We start from the raw sequence: 20,126 nt of genomic DNA, 5'->3' as shown, positions 1-20,126 counted from the left end.
CATGTGGAGTTGTAGAGTGAGTAAATGAGTCATTCATTTGAAAATACTCAAACGGGGCACAAACTTTAACAATTAATGAAAGGATACATGAAAACAACATTATGATCATTATGGAAATTCTATTTTTAAATCTTTATACTGTATGTTTGAAGACGAGTCATAGACCATAGTATTTTCAATTTGGTTGATTCTCATATTTGCATTATATGGGTAGCTTGATTTGCTTATCTATAATTCATCCTTATTGTGTATATGAAACAAAAATATTATTTCTATTTGAGAAAGAAATCAACCTTGTGTTTGGGCACTAATGAGTCACTTGTAGAGAAATAAAAAAATATTAACATTAATTAAAATAATGAAATAAGATTTCCACAATCCATAGTAGTCTTGGTAAGCTGGTTTTAGGAATTAGATTGTGTGCGAGTTTTTTGATCAATGTTTTGGATCACACTTTGTGATCCATCATCGGGATGATTGAGAGGACAAGAAGAAAAAATGATGATGGATCACGAAGTGTGATCTGAAACATTGATAAAAAAACCCGCACACAATCTGATTCCAGAAACCTCCTTACCAAGATTAATTAAAAAAATAAAACTTGATATTTTTAGAAACTTTGCTTTTAGATCTATTAAAGTTTATTCTTTGCTTCTTAATTTTTTTATTAATATGAATTAAAGTGGAGATAATTCTACATTTTCAAATAATTTCTTAAAGTTTATAACTTGTCATCAAGCACTACTACACATTTTTATTAGTAGCTCTTTCCAAAATGTTTTGGCTATATCTGTTTTAGATAGAAAAATTTTGGTTCAATTTATTGCATAATTTATTATGTGTACTTAGAACGTGTCTTGAAAGTTTTAAAATTATTTCCAATAACATTCTAGTTTGACTTCTTCCTTGTGATTGCCTAGGTTGTGGGTTTCATTGCTACAATCTTTTTCTTCTTGGTTTGTGGGTTTCCCTTTCAATGTTGATCGGGAGGGGGTTTTTTAAGATCTAGATTACTAGAGGGGGCATCCTCCCTTGTGTTTTCTCCTACAAGGCTTTTGGTTCCTGTTATTGAGGCTAGTTTTGTAGATCCTATTGTGGTGGCTTCTACCAATTATGGTGATCCTGGTCCTATTTGGGTGGGTTGTGGGGTTTTCCTTGCTCCTATGTACCCAATTGTTGTGTTTGCAGGGGTTCATGCTAGTAATAGGTTTAGGGGTGCCTTTCAAAATCCTTTCGTCATTCATGTTCTAGTTCATTCCTTGACTACACTTTTCATTTTGCTTGTTTTCTAGGAATGGCTAGGTGATTGTATTGTTTCAAGGATTCTAGGTGCATTCCAAACCCATTTTGTTTTTAAATCTTGGTGGTCCCTTTTCTTATATGAGAGATTATTTGTTCAAGGTGGTCCTATAGGGAAAAGGTTTTAGGGAGCCTTTCAAAACCCATTGGTTGTTGTCTATTCCCTTAGCTGCTTTTGTCTTAGCTTAATTTTTTTTTTTTTTAATTTGGTTCGGGGTTCTTACCTAAAACCCTTCGATCCAGAAAATCTTAATCTAATGTAGGTTCCATAAGCTTTTTCCTGACGGTTTGATGCTCCTATCAAAAGCATCTCTTTCAAAAAAGGGTTTTCCCTTTTTTGGTTTTGGTTGTCTCATTGCTTGTGAGATCCTCTTTCTGCCTAGTTGGTTGTTATATAAGGGTTTGGATCCTCTCTTGATTTACCTAGTCTTTAGACTAATTTAAAACATTCTAGTGTGACCTTTTTGGTTGGAAGTAGTTAAGTCACATAAACAATGTGTTACAATGATGAATAATTTTACATTTTTTTAAAAACCTATTATAAAGTGTGATAGAAATATAGAATTTTACCTAATCATAAATCCTTTATTAGTTTTTTCATATAGTGATGGGTTTGAAGATAAGAACCTCCTAATTAGAACATTTATTCAAGATCTCAAACTAGCTTAGTTGTTATTTGCTATCATTAATATATCCTACATTGCATGATAAAATCTCATGTCTTAATTCTCCCTAATTGTTCTTTTATCTCAATTTTTTCAATTAAAAATAGAGGAAATGATTATATTTCTTTCTTTAGTATTATCTTTCTCTAGATTAATTAATTAGGGATTCTATTAGGAGCATTTCCCATGAAATGAATATGATATAAAGATTACATCCATAAGAGAAAAAATCACCATAATAGTCTATTATAAAGTATCTATACAAAAATATGAAGGAACATTAGATTACCATTACAAACCAATAAACCAAAAAATAGTGAAAATTGATATAAATTTATGAATGTCTCCCTACAAACACCACAAACATAACCAACAAAATCATAAATAGCAAGGGATAGAAAAAACTCAATAATGCCAAAATCTCTAATTCACTATACCACATTACAATCCACTAGGTATTCAACCTCTATTGCATTAGGGTTCTACATTACATTTGTCAAGACACTACCAACTATGGGATCAAGTAATGGAATCTATTTCATGAAATAAATCCTTCCTATATGCGAAGCTCTATGGATCTTATATCTAAAAAATAATAGAATTGTGAAGATGCTAGAGACATCTACTTGCCACTTACTATGAATCACCATGAAAGTTGTCAACACCTACCATACATCTACACAAAAATTATGAAGAGATAGCAACTTACAATGCACTACTTTCAATTATTCATTGTTTATAGTTAAAAATCCTAAAGGATTTGAATGAATTCTCTTCACATCATCACTAATAATTTTCTTCCATATTTATCACCACTTCTTCCTTAAACTTTAATATATGCACATCTTTAGATGTGTAGGATATAAAAAACATATAATCTCTACACTCTAAGCTACACTAGGGATATATACTACTGGAATCAATATGAAATCATCTTGTATGTAGGCCTTCTAATGTAGGGGACATGATTAACAAAACTACTAAATTACCCAAAACTAACTTAACGAACATCAAGGCAACTATTTCATTAGAAGTGAAGGTTTAAATCAATCTTGTATCCATGAGTTGATTTATTCTTAAGAGATCCCTTCTAATAATGATGCTTGATTGTCATGGTGATTATTACACTATATACCACCCAAAGAATAAAAATATAAATTGCACCAAAATACCATGTCATAGGTTATTACCAATAATAAGATAGAATAGTCAAAAACCACCACATTATGTGAATTCAACAATGTACCCATGCATATTACATAAATGTAGGAAGATTCTTTAATATGTAATATGTTATTACAACACTATTTTACTAGACCAAGATTAATTAACTATTTCTAATACCTCAACTCAAAAATATTTTGATTTTTCTTTGCAACCCATGTGAAAGTAAGTTATCTTCAAATATGATGGCATTAGGATTCTTGAAAGTTGCTCTTTTAATCATTTTTGGAGCATAAAGATGAAAAATTCCTTGATTTCATATATATGGAGGGAAAATCCTCTCTCTTACATTATTGATAGATAACAAGAGTTAGAAGTTGGGTTTTTGCACTTAAGAGCATCATGAGGCAATGGAGAGGGTTTCACCTATTCTTTTTTTTTTTTTAAATAAATTTTTTATTGGTTCTTTGCCATATATTATTTTAGTTTAATTAATAAATTCAATCTCTATGTCCATAAGAAACATATGTTTAATATAATAGAATTAGAGCTACAAACATAGTATCCTGTTTTTTCTTAAGCTGATCAAACTACTTCATTAGTGTATTGAAGGTTTGGATGTGATATGAGAAGCATGGGAAGAATAGAGGATGTTTAAAGAGGGTGAGAAGTAAGAGGGAATGGAATGGTAGTAGAAGGAAAATCATTCTATAAATGAAGAGTTGTCATAAGATGACAAGAGGAATGATATAAGAAAACATTATAGTATTTAAATGAGTAAAAATTATCTAACTTTAAAATGATAACTTTAGCTTGAACATAAATCATTGCATTTTAATAATATCACAAATCTCATTGACAAAATAAAAATTTCATCAATTTCAACCTAAGCACATTTCATCATCTTAATAAACCTTCTTCATCTCAGATATTCTTCAATAATTGGCACAGTGAATTTTAACTACAATTACTTATGATATAAAACTTATTAAAAATGTGTACCATGGCAGTTGTAGCTACATGTGACAAAATTCCTCTATTATTTATCCTATGATAGATGTTCATACTTTTTTCCAAAACTTCCAATTTAGCACAAGCTGGGAGGATGTTGGCAAAGCTTTAGACCTGACAATTGCATTTGATTGAAAGTCTCTAAAACCTTTAGCACAAACCCATTTTGTACATATCCTGTAATCATGCGTTCTGTGGGAGCATATTTCTCTAAGGCATTATCTCAAACAGTTCACGTGCCTTGTATACACATTTTGCATACATGTCTACCAAGGCCATTGCAGCTACACCAACTGATCTTGTGATGGACGTCCACACCCTATTCCAAAGCTCCCATTTTCTTACTAGTTGGAGGATGTTGACAGAGCTTTATAGTTGCTAATCGCGTTTGGTTGAAAGCATCTGAACGCTTTTTATTAAACTCATTTTGTGCATATCCTGCAATCATAGCATTCCATAAGCCAACATTGATTGGAGGCATTCATTCAAACAGTTTGCGTACCTCATCGATGCTTCCACATTTCACATAAATGTCTATTAGAGCATTTCCGACTATAATAAACTTTCCCAGAGCATGTTCAACTATGATAAGCCCTTCTGTTATGGTTTCCTGGATTACCTTGTCCAAAAGCTCCCATTTTGGCACAAGCAGGGAGTACATTGAAAATAAACATCGATGTGGATGGAAACCCATTGGCTCCATATGATAAGACTTGTGCGCGAGAACAATTCAAATTCGAATGTTAAAGACGTTGTTCATTTGGACGGAATTGACGAAAATGTATGGTTAGATGAAAGTATTGGGCCCACAGCCACCTAAGCTCAGTCAGAGCTTAGTGTGTGATGTTTAAGCCAACCCGCTTAGTCACGATGTCAATAAATCGGATTTCAATGAAGAATCCAATTATTTCTTTGAAGACAATCACTTCCAAGGCTCCCACAATAATATTAAAGAAACGACAGACTAATATTGAGTTTATAAATTGGTCAAGCACACACAACCCGCTCTCAATAATATTAAACTATCCCTTTATTTAAGATGAAAGAAATTCATCATAAAACAATAATGACTTAATATCTACAAATATCTTATTGCTACAAATTGTCTCTAAATGAGACTTCACAAATTTGGCCCAGTTATGAATTATATTGTGAATCCACTCCCGAGAAGAGTCAGATTTCCGTTAATGACTTAATATCTACAAATATCTTATTGCTACAAATTGTCTCTAAATAAGACTTCACAAATTTGGCCCAGTTATGAATTCTATTGTGAATCCACTCCCATGAAGAGTTAGATTTCCATTCAACCCTTATGTCATCTCTTAAAAGTTTTTGTTTCCAGAAATCATAAGTCATTTGTCAAATCAAGAGCATGCACTTGCTACAACCCTAGGACCTCCTTATAAAGCCCTCGGAAAAAAACATCTAGAAAACTTAATTATATAAAATGATCTTATAATAATATTTTATTATTAATTAAATTAATTAATATTAAATCATCGTGTGAATATTTTATTTATTTTTTATACCTAAAAAAACAATTTAAATAAATGTCATGGACATTAGAGACATCCCTATGACTATGAAATTGTCCTAAAGGGGCACAACCAAAGTGGTTACACGTATGAAAATACAAGTGTAGTAAAAGAGCAAATAGGACAAATGTATTGCGATGTGTTAAAAACAAAAATTAAGATATTAAGGCAAATGCATTGTGATGTGTTAAAAACATGAATTAAGAAAGTGGTATGAGAATATGCGTAATGGAAAGGTAAATAGTGTGGAACATGGAAACTTACATACAATTACATCATATGTAAAAAGACACATTAAAAAAATGGGTCCAATACTAAATAAAAATGGTACGAGTATGAAAAATTCACCATTGTACATAAAGTAAAACTAGAAACAAAATGCTTAAATGCATCAAATCCATTATTCTTTAAGGTTGTCTTTCAATTTTTATTTTTTTCTTCTAAATTGTTTTTTTCCAAAAAGATCACACTTGTTCAATTGACTCGTTTCATTCAGTGTTTCATGGCCACTGGGACGAAAGGACAAAGGGCCTAAATTTGGGGACGGCAGGGGATGGAGGAGGAGGGGGACAACAGGTGATGATGCTGATATAGTTATACATATACTTATAGTACATGAAAAAATATATTCCTCAAAAAAACAGAAAAGAAGAAGAAAGAAAAGGGGAAAAAATATATTCCTAAAAAAACAGAAAAGAAGAAAGAAAGAAAAGGGGAAGAAGAAGAAGAAACGTTTAAAGATGAGGCGTGCCATGGCATATATTCTTTGTAACCCTTCTTGTCTAACATTTCTATTCCAATGAATTTAATGTGCTACGAGTTTATAGGTTAAGCAACTAAATTTGTAAAGGTCGTGACATTCTCTTTATAAGTCTTTAAATCTTCTTTCTTCGTTGATATTTGTGCTCCTCCAATGCGTGTGTTAGAGTTGACGGGTTAAGCAATGAGACAGACATAAGTATACCCCAAGGATCGATCTTAACATTTCGTTTTACACAGAAATTTTCTTAATAATCTCTTTTTCGTTTTAACTGTATGGGGTACAAAATACTTTGCAACGCAATCTTCACAAGTTATTCCAAATTTAGTACAAACCATCTCAATCCAGGTTCTTCAAAATCTCTTTCACGTATCAAAAACACAAGATTACACAACTATGAGTTACAATTTTCGTGACAGATGCAGAATTGTCCTAATAGTCCACCTAAGAATCACGATAGATCTATAAGAAACCACGAAACAAAAATACCATGTTCTATGCAACTCATTGCATACTAATGATAAAGCAGATCAACTCTACAGTTGAGTGGTATCCACAAAAGCTTCAACTATTCTCCTATCCAGCTCTTTCTCGTCAATCCATTGAGAACTTTTCTGCCGTATAAGTTCCTTGTCCTTATCTCTCCTTTTCTCAATCTGCCGTAATTTCCTCATCTGCCTTTCAGCCTTCTCAGCTTTCTCTTTGAGCTGCAAGAGTACAAAGAAAGTAAAACATCAACTGTCCATAAATGACATCAAAACATAATACCCATCGATGAAATTCTCACATGATCAAAGTCCTGGTTAGCCCCTATGATCCTCCCCAGCTAGAAAAGTGTGAACAAAGTCCATTTCACCTACTTGATAAGCAAATATGTATAACAGGAATAGGTACACGGTGATTGTTTCTAAAAAGCAATATCCTGCATTAAGGGTCTAAGTTTTATCTTAGTCTTTTGACCAAATTTATTTTTCAGATACATTAAAGATTCAGCCATTAGTAAAGCACGAGTAAACAAGGAGATTCACTCTAATCTGTTGGGACATAAAACTGAAAGAGTATACTTACACAAAAAATTATATCTGCATTTGCATGTCCTTGAGAAAAAATAATTTAACCATTAATGAAATCCATTCGTACCATAGCAGCAAAATATGTGATATAACATGTACTCGTCATTTTTCTCAAGCCATTTAGAAATGCTAAATAGGATGGCCGTCAAAAATTCAAAAACAATAAAAGACAAACGAGCAGTTAATAAAAAGCATATTTTACACAGTTCCTCTCAGCTAGAAAAGTCTGAACAAAGTCCATTTAACCTCCTCGATAAGCAAATATGTATAACAGGAACAGTTACACACTGATTGTTTCTAAAAAGCAATATCCTGCATTATGTGTGTAAGTTTTATCTTACACTCTTTTGACCAGATTTAATTTTCAGACACATTAGAGATACATTCATTATAAAGCACAAGTAAACAAGGAGATTCACTCTAGCCTGTTGGGACATAAACCTGAAAGACCATACTTTATAAAAAAATATATCTGCATTTGCATGTCCTTGAGGAAAAATAAGTTAACCATGAATTCATCGGATTCCATTTGGACTATAGCAACAAAATATGTGTTATAACATGTAGTCGCGATGTTTCTCATGCCATTTAGACATGCTAAATAGGATGGCCGTTAAAAATTCAAAAACAATAAAAGACAAACTAGCAGTTAATAAAAGACGTATTTTAAGCAGTGCATAATTTAAAAATGGATAAGAATAACGAAATCCGAGTTTCTGAAATTTCTAATTTTTAATGTAATCTATTTTTTTAAAAAAAATTATTTTTCCATAGTTTTTCCCATTTTAATCCGTAGTAATTGGAAAACATGCCCTTCAATCGCATTATCAACCTCTATATGTCGAACAATATATTTTAGATGCTACAAAGTACAAAAAATTACAGCATTCCAGGGCTACATCTTTCAGGAAAAGAGGATAGAAGAGCAGATATCAATTTCATAGAAACTTCACGTATGTTGATGCCAACCCAAACCAGGAAAGAAAAGAATTAAAAAAATTGCAACACTGAATTTTCCAATTCGAATAACAAGACGATAACGCAAAAAACTAGATTCCCAAAGTCACATGCAAACAAAATATTTAGAAGCAGCTTTCTATTTAAAATAAAAATCCTCAGTTCATACTCTCATTTGAGCAGTTTCTATGTAATGTTACTTGCATTATCTCAATCTTATTAGGCATCTATCCCTTTTATATTGAGGATAACACCTCTCTGAGATGACTATAAGAACACAATTCTACTATCAGAACGTATAATAAACAAAACAAATTTGTCCAATGGTATGGCCTCAAGCAGTAATAACTCTGGAGCTTTTATTGGGGAAACCATGGTTCAAATCCCCAAGAAACATGAAAATTATCGATGCAAGATAAAATATTCCATCCAACTTGTTAGGCATGACATACCCCAACGGACAAATTTACTTTGACGGAAGAGATGTTAATGGATTGTGTCATCAAAGTTGTCGTTACCTTGTAAGTCCCATTTACCAAATTAGAAAAAAAAAAAGGCGGTTGTTTACACAATCAAAAAGTGGATCCAAAAAGTAAAAGCATTTATTTTGTGAACAGTTTTCAACATGATCCCACATCAAATCACATAGGGAAGCTTGCCTTTATGAATCTGTGTATATGTAGATCAAGACAAAATGGAAGGTCCAAGGTGAAATGGTGCTTCACTTTAAAGAGCTAAAGTTTCATTTATTTTTATCTTTTGTACCTTAGAAGAAAGGGTAGAATCTACATAAAGAAACCCTAGGTCTTTTATAACCTAAGTTACTGATTCGGGTATGGGTACGGGTACAGGTACGTCCGTATATATGTGTGTGTGTTCAAACATCAAAATTAAAAAGTATAAACTGTATCACTGTAGAACTATAAGAAGAGTGATACTCATAAATCCATAATTGCCAATAAATAGAATATTTCGATAGCTCATTCATAATTTGCAAAAATGAAAATACTCAAGTCTCAAAATGTCATTACACAATGCAAATTCAAATTATTATCAATTTTAATATTCATTTTCTTCAGCAGAAGCATCAAGGTCAATCACAATCAATTGGATTGCCATTACTACTAGCTGTGCCAAGTGTAGAAGCTGGTTCAATTTCATTTTTCAAACATTTGACAAAATGCCAAATCATTAACAACGTAAGGAAAGTGATTTCACAAAACATAAGCAAACAGCTGCTACAAATGCATAATGTAAATCAAATGAAATCAATGTCAGTAATGCTGATATAAAGTTTCCTAACCCCGTGTTCACAGATATAGCTCACAAATGCAACTAAAATGATATTTAATTGCTTGCTTGCTGGCATATTCTGATAAAAATGCTGTCACAAAGTTATGAGAGTTAAACTAAGGTTTTAATTTATGAAATTAAGCTTGGGTACGGCCCTTGGTACATCCTGGGTGCTTGGGTTCTTTGTGGGTCCTTCACATAAGAACCCACAGAGAACCCAAGCACCCAGGAAGAACCCAAGCTGTACCCAAACCGTACCCGTACCAGGACCTGGGCTAAAACAGAAGAATCCTGTATCTTTGTTTATAAGTCAGGTCTCTGTCTGTGTCCCTGGAGTCCATTGTTCAATCCTAAAACTGAGTCTATTTTATCTATTCTATTATTGATTAGACTGGACAACCTCCAAGACAAATTTTGCAATTATTATATGCTGAAAAGTAAGGGCACCTACTTAGGAGATTCTGTTAAGTCTAGGCAAATCTGGGTACACATGCAAGGATTTTTCATAAAGTAGATCTCAAGAACCTATTATTGGAAATTTTAGATTTAGATTTGCAGAAAGACTATTGATTATAATTTTATAAAGATTGATTGTGATGGCTTATTGTCTAAGTGTCATGCTTTCCACCTCACCAGTCATTTGAAGAAGCAATGTACTAAATATCCATTGTGGTTTAAAACCATAAACCACCTCAAGAGTGATGAGGGATTCAAAAAGGACAATATTATGTCCACCAAATTGAGAATTTAAAAACAGAGACTAACACCACTCTCCTTCATACGGCTGGAAATGGGAAAAATTCCAAGGATCTTGTTTCTGGCAGATGCTTAGAAAATATTAAAAATATCCTCAAAAACGAATCTGAAGAGAACCCACTTCCTCTTTTTGGCCCAACTTTGCCAAAGTTCCGAAGGATTCTTCAAACAACACAAAAGGATTTTGAGTCGATTATCTGGAAAAAACCCACTGTGAAGTTCCATAAAAATGATGAGATCCAGAAGGGGCATTCATTAACTTCAGTATCGAGATTTTCAGGCCCAAAAAGACAAAAATACTTTAGCATCAATGAGGCAAGAAAATCACAGCTAGATACTTACATCAAGCTTAGAGGTAGACCCCCAGCAAACAAGCTAAAGAAAGAGGCACAAGTATTGATCTCAGCTCTTAGTAGCAACTTCAAATATGCTTTAAAGATGGATGGTTAAGACTCCCCCTAGAGGCAATAAATTCCAAGGAGGTTTTGAATCTATTCATTTGGATTTTGGAGAACTTCAAGAGGTACAACAATAGAACTAAAGAACAGCTAAAAGCAATCCACAGCTCCAAAAGATGGGATTTCAGTCTATTTATTTAGCTTAAATGGCAAAACAAAAATGACAGATAAACTGAATGATTTTATCAGACAGCCCCACCTGAAATAAGAAAAAGGTTTACGCAATGTCCCTATGGACCAAATCATTGACCGCAGCAAAAAGTTGCAACATGACTAAAAGATCTTAACTACAAGAAAAGCACCTTATTCTACAACCCAACAAGAAGAAAAGAACCCAAGAATTAACACAGCATCATAACCATAGGCAACCAGAATGATGGTTAAAAGAGCCAACTACATCAATTGCATAGTAATATCCAACCATTACATGGTAATACCCAACCATTGCACCTAAATCCAGGTTACGGCCAACAGAGGCACCAGGTCTAGTTCTGCGTTAACCTCATCCCTGACCACAAATCCCATGTTCATGAGCTCCTACGGAAGAAAGCAACACCATAGAAACCTGCCTCACTGATTTTGAAGCTAAAAGCATCACCATTCATTTGTTCCACTAGGTCAAGTCTGTTCAGTCAAATAAAGCATAATTTTTTTTGGCAGCCATCCTTCCTTCAGGGTCCTTATACATTTATTGAGGGGCTTGTATGTGCCATTTAGAAGTTCCTGCACATTTGTGGGAAATCTGCCTACTTCCTTCTCCTCTAGCACTAACAATATTCCACTTCCCAAGGGAGGCCTTTAAAGAACAGAGCTGGCAGAAGATGGTGAAAGAAGTCACTTATCAGGCGACCTCCCTCATCCACCACAACTTTCCTGCTAGCATCAAACTTGAGGAATTCAGGATAGTGGAAGCATAAGGATTCAAATCTACGTTCTAAAGACTGAAACTCGAAATGGAGAATAAAGGGAGGATCAATATTGCAGTTAACATCCCAAAGGAGCTTCAACTCCCTCTTAGGAGAAAAGCCTTCTTGACAAAAACAATCTTCTAACTAGCAATACACAGTTGAATCAAAGAACATGGCCACTAGTTTCCTTGAGAGGTCATCAACCCCTCCTAAATTAATGTATTTCACTCCTAGACAATCATCCATACTCTCAAGACCAAGAATATTCTTAATAGTGACCAACTACTGCACCCAATTACTGGAAACAAAATTTTGAGCTGCCAGTTTGAAACAAGGCCACCAAAGAGACCTCCTTGTGGAGCACAACACCTAGAAAAAAGCCCTCAAAAGCCATAAAGGAAACAGATTGAAAAGGGCAACCACCAACACTCAAAAAAGAAATGCTGAGGAGTGGGAGAAATTGTGAGAAGGGAGACCGGAGAGCAACACCATTCTATATAATTATGGTGCTAACAAAGGAAAGCCTTATTATTTCAAAATAGCCACATATGCCTCTCAAAACTCACCACCATAAAAATAATCACTATGACATTATTTTGCCCTTTTGATGACAACCCTTATTGGAGCGCAAAACTCCCTAAAGAACCTTGAGAAGCCATAATGGAAGTTGTTAGACTAGATGTGTTGCACACCTTGCAAAATTGTGTAAATCTAATGTCATGTAAATTGGCCCCTCATGGAATGGGGTGCCACCATAAACAAATCTGAAGATTTCTTGTATGATGAGTGTAAGAGAGCATTGATATTAGGAGTTACAACAAGAATAGGTGGGGCATCTTGTTCCAATTAAATATGGTCATGTGTAAAAGTGTATAAGAGCAACCAGTGTTGTGAAATGGAGCGCTTGGGTTGACTAGTTGTCCCCATTGATTGTAGGGATCAAGATCATCTCTAGGATATGCATTCATGAGGCCGGGCATGTGAGTCCATTTAGGTCAATTGGACCCACAGATTGGGGCTCATCATTTAAGCCCATGATTTTAGAAACCATTTGTGGCTTTTTGGTTGCCTCTTGCCTCTTGTTACTAGTTTTTGGAGATGGAAATCACCACAACAACTAGAGTGCCAATCCAAAAAAATGGGCATTTGTTGCAATGGCTAAGTACCCCCCACAACAAATAGCAAATGCATCATAGGTTTGTATCAACCAATTCTATCCAATTGTGACAAGATTTAATTTATTGGGTATACCCCTCTAGGCTCTCAGCCTCATACCAATCAAGTGTGAGTACAAGTCCCACATCGAGCATAGGGTGCCTAAGCGAGACCATAGGCAAACTCAAGATACTCTTTGGCAAATCCAAGGGCTACCCAAACAAAAAATTAAAAATAAAAATCATTTTTATAAAAAAATATATATATAAACAAAAAAGTGCCAAATACCTAATTTCATCATTAGGTGATAAAAGTATGAAAATGGCATGCGCCGAGAAGGGTTTTGTGGTTTCCCTAGCCCCAAACCCCAGAAGGGGTGCTACCCCATGAACTTGTTAGGGGGACCCCAATGAGGAGTGTCACCCCTCAACCCCACTAGGGTCTCCACTTCCAACTCCCCACTACTTATTGGGATCTCTAGTCACGTAAGAAAATTGATTACAATGAGGTCTAAGAGTGGAGACCAAACTTGTCAACTTAGACAATTATCTTATTAGCTATCATAATATCATTGATCAATACTGAAGTATCATACAATCAAAGATTCAAATGTCATTATTATTATGAAATATGATATTATATGATATATCAAATGTATTTGCAATTTATGTGTGCCCAAAAAATTCAAAAAGTATACAAAATTGCAAATACATTTGATACATTATATAATATTATATCTTAAAATATATATCTAGCATATTATAGCCGTACCTAGACATACCATAACCAAGGAAAATACTTCTCATACCAGTGTACCAAAACCCCATATCATACCTGCATACAAGAACCAACAACTTAACCAAAGTTCAATAGAATTCTCCGATTATGCAAATTCTATTAGACTATTTATGGGCCATAGTAGCACATTGAAAGAATGTTTTGTCACCATCATGTAGACATGACTCTTAATTTATGTTTCCAAAACAGCTCTTCTCAATCATAAATCTCTTCAGATGTCACCATAGTTTCTATTCATTTCTAAAGATTTCATCAATCAATCGTGTTCTCTAATTCTTATCATTGATTTTCTCCAAATCCCATCTAAAGCTTCTTTCTCCTAGAAAATATTAGAGATTTTCTTAAATTAGGAGATATTCTATTCTTTCAAACAACTATTGACGTATTTCAAATTCTAAATGGAAATGAACAATCAAGAAGCATTGATTTGACTAGTTCCACAAGCTTTCCTCGATATCAAGGTACTTGAGCTCCATTTATTTGAATTTGAATGAACTAATAGGGGCTTGGTCAGCTATCAACTCTAGCTGGATTGCATATATTCTAAAGCTCACACTTTGAGGACCGTGATTGTAAGATCCAATCTTCCTCAAGACAAAGCTCAAACACGAGCAATCTATCCAAGAACAAGTCCAACTATATTTTCCGTCTTTTGAAGCAATAGTCTCAAAGATTGTTTTGAGAAACGAAATCCATCAAGCACTTGTATGATTGAGATTCTTTAGTTTTAGTATCTCCTCTCCTCCAACAAGAAGCGGATTGCATTGAAATTTCCCCACAAAAGAAATTTCACCTCTTGATAATTGTTAATAAGTTCAAAAGGCAAAAAGCCTAAATTCTCTTTACTCCAAGAGTGATTTTGATCATAAACATTGATGATCTTCACTAAAAATGGTGCACCGTGATACAAAGGTTTGTGTCCTCCAAAATTTCTTGTTTCCCTTAGTCAAGGGAGGCAAGCATACCTCATGCTTGACCCCTCAATCACTACATTGTTGGATCATAATAATGCATTTCAGCATCTGCCCCTCTTTTCCTATCTCTGTCTATTGTTCAACAACTTCCAAAAACTTCCAAAAAGTTGTTAAGTACTACTTCTTTTCCAACAAAGATCACCTCCAATTGAGGTCAGCATTATCTCCCTACATCCAGTATCAAGGACTTCTTATCATCTTAATTGCAACAATGTTGCCAACTCTAGGAAATCCTTCATGAAGGTTTACATGAACCATGAAGCTATGGTTGTTTAGGAAAAACCTGCATGAACCACGGTGTTATAGTTTCCAACCTCTGCATCAAAATAATGTCAAATGTTGTCAAATCTTCTAGATTTTCCTTTTTGTGCCCATCTAAATCATCTTCCTTGCCCTCCTTTCAAACCTTGTCATACTAGTTTGGTACTCTCCATCCTTCTGATATTACAGTCAACCCATTGTTATTGTTGTTGCTGCTGCTGCTGTTTAATCAGCAATTTTAATACAGTAGTTATCAAAACTTACGGTGCCCAAGGCATAGAAATCCAGAAAAACATGTTTCCATGAATTGATGCATATACAAACAGAAACAATTAGTTTATGATGCATCTTGCAGAGTTTGTCCAATATATAAATTTCTATAACACTGAACCCGGAGGAACAATAGAAGATGGAGGGAAGGATCGTTAAAAAAATGTTTAGCCAGATTCCTACTAAGCCATGAATGGAAAAAAAAAAATCTTTGTAAATCACATTCTTGTACCAAAGTAGCACCATAACATTGATCCATAAGTTTGACTATCACAAATTTTTCCACCTGCTGGAACTGTGCACAGAGAGATTCTGCCATTGGAGGACGTACTCTAATAATACCTTATTCCATGTTTTCTAGAATCGTGATAATATGACTATCATCATGTAGAGATCATGATAATATAGCTCTCATCATTTAGAGTTGACAAGGCATCCTAAGTTATAGCATTTATCTATACTACCTTCTTCAAGCATGAGACATGGAATGTAATGTGCATTTGATTTCATCTTGGCAAATCAAGTGCATATGCAACCTTCCCCACTTATGCTAATATCTTGTAAGGATCGAGTTTCCTTGTTCATTTCCTCCATGAGAGTTCTAGTTATCAAGGTTATGACTTCATCTAAACCCAAACACTAACCTCAAATTCTTTCTCTAAGGCTGGCATTGCTGACATTTCATCCTATATTGGGCCCACTTTAAAAGTCTTCTTTAATTTTTTCAAAAATTTGACAATTGTTTTCAAGGAAGACGATGACCATTGACATTTGAGCATTTTAATTAGCCATTTAATCATGACATGAGGGTCATAAACGTACAAATCCTTCAATAGAAATATTTTATAGCTGCATGATAAATTGTACTATACCAATTCAATGATGCGTCCATTTTGGCTTGCTGATATGCAACAAATTTTTTCAAGTACCTTTATAGATATTTGTTCTCAAATATCTATTAAGGTACTTGAAAAAACAGAATTGTTGAAATGTAATCCCAACACATTTCAACAATTCATTCCAAAAATTACTAGTACATGTTAAATCTCAATTGAAATACCATGCAACCTGTTGAGATGTTCCATTAACAACCAGCAACTTTTTTGTGTTTTATCCTTCCACCTGTGGAAAGGCTTCAATGAACACCATGCATATGGATTCTAATTTTTGGTTGGTTATGAGCATGGGCTGCGCCTGCAACAGACCCAGACTTTCAACAGCTTTTTCTCTAATTCATTTGGCAAGTTTCACATGCTACCATAAAGTTCTTCACACCCCCTTTCAGTCCTTCAAAAAAGAATTATTTCTTATGTTTGTAATAGGTCTTAAAGAAGCCAAACATGACCAGCATAAGAAGAGGAACAGTTGTCAAATGAAATGAGCTCAAGTTGTGAATCATTGAGGCTTTCATTACAAAGAACCATGTTTGAATTCCCAGTAGACATGTTACATGCTTTAAATATACAGATGTTAAATGTTGAATCAAGTAAACAACCACATCAAATTCTGGGTGTCACTTGCCCCAAAGGACAAAGGAAAGTGCACATCCTACGTAACAGAAGACATATTATCCCTTGGTCATGGCATCTAAGCTAAAGGACACCCTCCCACAAGTTGGGAAACTGACCAAATAAAACAGGTGAGGCACAGTAAAAGAGACCAAATAAGAACTCAAAAAGAATGTAAAAAGTGACAGTGTAAAGACGGAGAAAGCTGAGTAGAAGGCCCCCTGCACAAGCAGATTTCTATGATGACCTCTACTAATAACATACAGAAAATAACAAAAACAATTGCAGCCAAGGGACAAACCCTGAACAATTCTAACTAACAGATATTTAAGTATTTTTTTTATATTTCTTCAAACAGTACAAGCAAATTTAATTTCATCAAACTAATACAACTTATTAGACATGTCCACATACAGAAGTGGGCATTACTGGTATTCCAGATGTCAGTCTGAATGCCAATCTGCTGCTTAAGGGTTTTCATACTCAAAAAGCCTGATCTCTGTACCCACAGGTTTATATCTCCAACCCATGGCTGCTGAAATACAATGTCAAAGAAATGATTTTGTTTTCAATTTTCTAAAGTGTCTGCTATTCCCTCCCAGCATCCACTTATATTCATGCTTCATCAATTGTAGGCAATTATTTCTCAATCTATGGCAGTTAACTAACAAGTCGCTCCCTCAATCAATGGCATTTAACAGGCAAGTTCACTCCCTTATTTAACTGATCCTGACTGAAAGTAACTCTAGTCCTAACTAGCTTTATTCTAACTGCTGATAGAATTAGTCTTCTAGCTCTAACTGTAGACAGAGCACATACTGAGTGCTGCAAGTTAAGATAAGGCATAACAATCTCAAAAGGATTTGAAGAAGAGGTTCCGATTATTGATCATACAAAATACCTTGGGAATATTCTATGATAATTTGTACCGAAATGGCAAATATTTTGTACCGACTGGGGGTGGCCATATCGCCAGAACATTATCAATTTCCGTCAATGTAATATCAATGTAATATTGTTGATGGATATATTCTGATGTAATATGTATGACTGATAAACAGAGATCAATATGAGAATTCCCCTGCTTCATAGTGGATGTAGCCTATCATGGTTAACCACGTTAAAATCTGTGTTATGCGTTTCTTATTTGTCTTCTGATTTCTATTATTTTCTGCACGTTGTTTGTTCGCATTCTTCATTAACAAGGAGTACATATTGTGTATCGCTCCCTCGGATGTAATAATGCATTTTAACACTTAACTCCAGCGTGAGTTTAATCTGCACTCATTTGCTCCAATATTTTTATTGTTCCAAACCGTCATTTGAAGAGATTACGGTTCAGTCACTATTGCTATTGTTAACAGGACAAAAAATGTCCCCTTTAAAATTATTAAACCAATATTAACAATTAAAAAATTAAGCATTAAGTCACTTGGGCATAGTTGTTAAAAATTGGGATTTGACCGTTAGGATTTAGGGTCTGAGAATTTAAACATATAGCTTTTGGACATTACGATTTAGGGTTTTAGACAATTTTACACCCTACAAATATGAAAAAGAATATAAATGCTTACCAGCAGTTGTGTAAACTCTGCTTGTTGTTGTAGGCGCTCAAGTGCAGAGAGTCGTGCCTGTTCCTTCTTGGCCGCATTCCTTTTCTCCTTGGCAGCCAAAACACGGGATCTTCGGAGCTTGGCCATGGCATCTTCCTCCAATTTCTGGGCCTGTAATTCATTGTAATATTGCTTGCGCAGTTCGCTCACCTGCATTTTATAATCCTTTCGAATCTTTACCAATCTGGCCTGGGCAACGCGAGGATTGTTTGTGGGCTCCCAGGTTCCCCAATATGATGATGCAGAGCTTGAACATTGGCGATACGATACGTTGCTCCTCCATATTAACTTCTCCACCACCTTCCTTGCCAATGCCATTCTTCCTCTCTACAATCTCTATTGCCCACCAATTTAACTCCACGCCATTTTCATCGGCATCCCGCGATTTATACAGTGACCAAGGATGCAGAATTCCTCTTGCAACCCCTAGGTTTAACTTTATGTTATACAACTAGCAATTGCACTTTGGTGTTCAATGGATAGGCAGAATAGGAAAATATTGGAAAAAATAATATACAACTAGCAATTGCACTTTGGTGTTCAATGGATAGGCAGAATAGGAAAATATTGGAAAAAATAATAAAGAGGGGATTTAGGTGGTAGATTGAGTATTTCTGTTTTGTTTATAAGTTTTAGAAGTTGAACAATTTATCATATAGAAATAATTTTTCTAGTAGTAAAATCAGATAATTGGAGTGAAGGAACGGAATACTAAAATGTTAGTTTTTGTATTATATACAAAATAATTTTAGAATTGATTAATAGGGTTTTGAAAAAATATTTTCAAAGTGGAGAATTTAATTTGAAATATTATGGAATTGAACATATGATTTACATTTGAAAATTAGTTGGAACGTGTAAAGAAAACACACTTTAAATGTTGAAAGAGGATTTCCTAAAAATATTTGCATAACTTCTTGATTTATAGGTTTAATTGTATTACAATCCCTATAATAGGATACATAGTTCCATAGTTGATATCAAATTATATAGAAGAATAGTGGGCAAGACAATAATTGACAATTTGAATTTGTATGAGTTGAATGTGTTTAATAATTTATCGTATAGAGGTGAAAATCAAAACCATTGTTTTGCACATGTTTCACACTTTTAGAAAACACCTGAAATTTGTCAAATAGAGTAGTTTAATTGAATCAAAGTATATAGAAGAATATTGTGCAAAACAAAAATTGTCAATTTGAATTTGTATAAGTTGAATGAGTTTAATAATTTACCATGTAGAGATCAAAATTAGAACCATTGTTTTGAACATGTCTGACACTTTTAGAAAACACCTGAAATTTGTCAAATAGAGTAGTTTAATTTGAGCAATGTGGTAAGTTTGAATAGTAAGCATAATATAAGTATTGAACTAAGAATAGAAGGAACAAAGCTCATATGATTGGATTGATAGTAGATTGCTTCATTTTTTGTGCATCTGATAATGTTTTCAATTGTGCCTCCTCTTCTTTGAGTCGAGTAACGTGTGGACTTTGTTGCATGTGTGCATACCTTTGGAATGTGAAGGCAGGGTGAATGCGAAGACTTGTAAGTTCACGAACTCTTGAAATAGTTGTGAATGTCAACCCTCGGCGATCAATGTTACCAATGTCAATTGTTCATCTTTGAAGTGTGAGTCCTTGTGATTTGTGTATTGTTAAGACC

General features: G+C 34.2%; 1 protein-coding gene across 1 annotated transcript; it reads right to left on the bottom strand.

Annotated features, from left to right (window-relative positions):
• Positions 1 to 6,679: 6,679 nt before the first annotated feature.
• Positions 6,680 to 18,933, bottom strand: LOC131039432 (uncharacterized). Its single transcript, XM_057972202.2, has 2 exons — positions 18,423 to 18,933; positions 6,680 to 7,144 (listed from the first exon to the last, which is right to left on the bottom strand). The coding sequence occupies exons 1-2, from the start codon at positions 18,777 to 18,779 to the stop codon at positions 6,974 to 6,976; spliced, it is 528 nt and encodes a 175-aa protein (XP_057828185.2). The 5' UTR covers positions 18,780 to 18,933; the 3' UTR covers positions 6,680 to 6,973.
• Between the last annotated feature and the right edge of the window lie 1,193 nt (positions 18,934 to 20,126).

This window comes from Cryptomeria japonica, chromosome 10 (genome assembly GCF_030272615.1).
Source record: "Cryptomeria japonica chromosome 10, Sugi_1.0, whole genome shotgun sequence".
Taxonomy (NCBI): domain Eukaryota; kingdom Viridiplantae; phylum Streptophyta; class Pinopsida; order Cupressales; family Cupressaceae; genus Cryptomeria; species Cryptomeria japonica.
The sequence above is the reverse complement of the archived record's forward strand: the minus strand, read 5'-3'. Positions and strand labels throughout refer to the sequence as shown.

What these genes read in the sequence shown, in the direction of transcription:
- LOC131039432 (XM_057972202.2), bottom strand. Translation starts at nt 18,779, where the DNA reads ATGGCATTGGCAAGGAAGGTGGTGGAGAAGTTAATATGGAGGAGCAAC. An exon ending in CAGAGTTTACACAACTGCTG is followed by an intron (nt 7,145 to 18,422) that starts GTAAGCATTTAT and finishes GTACTCTTGCAG; the next exon opens with CTCAAAGAGAAAGCTGAGAA.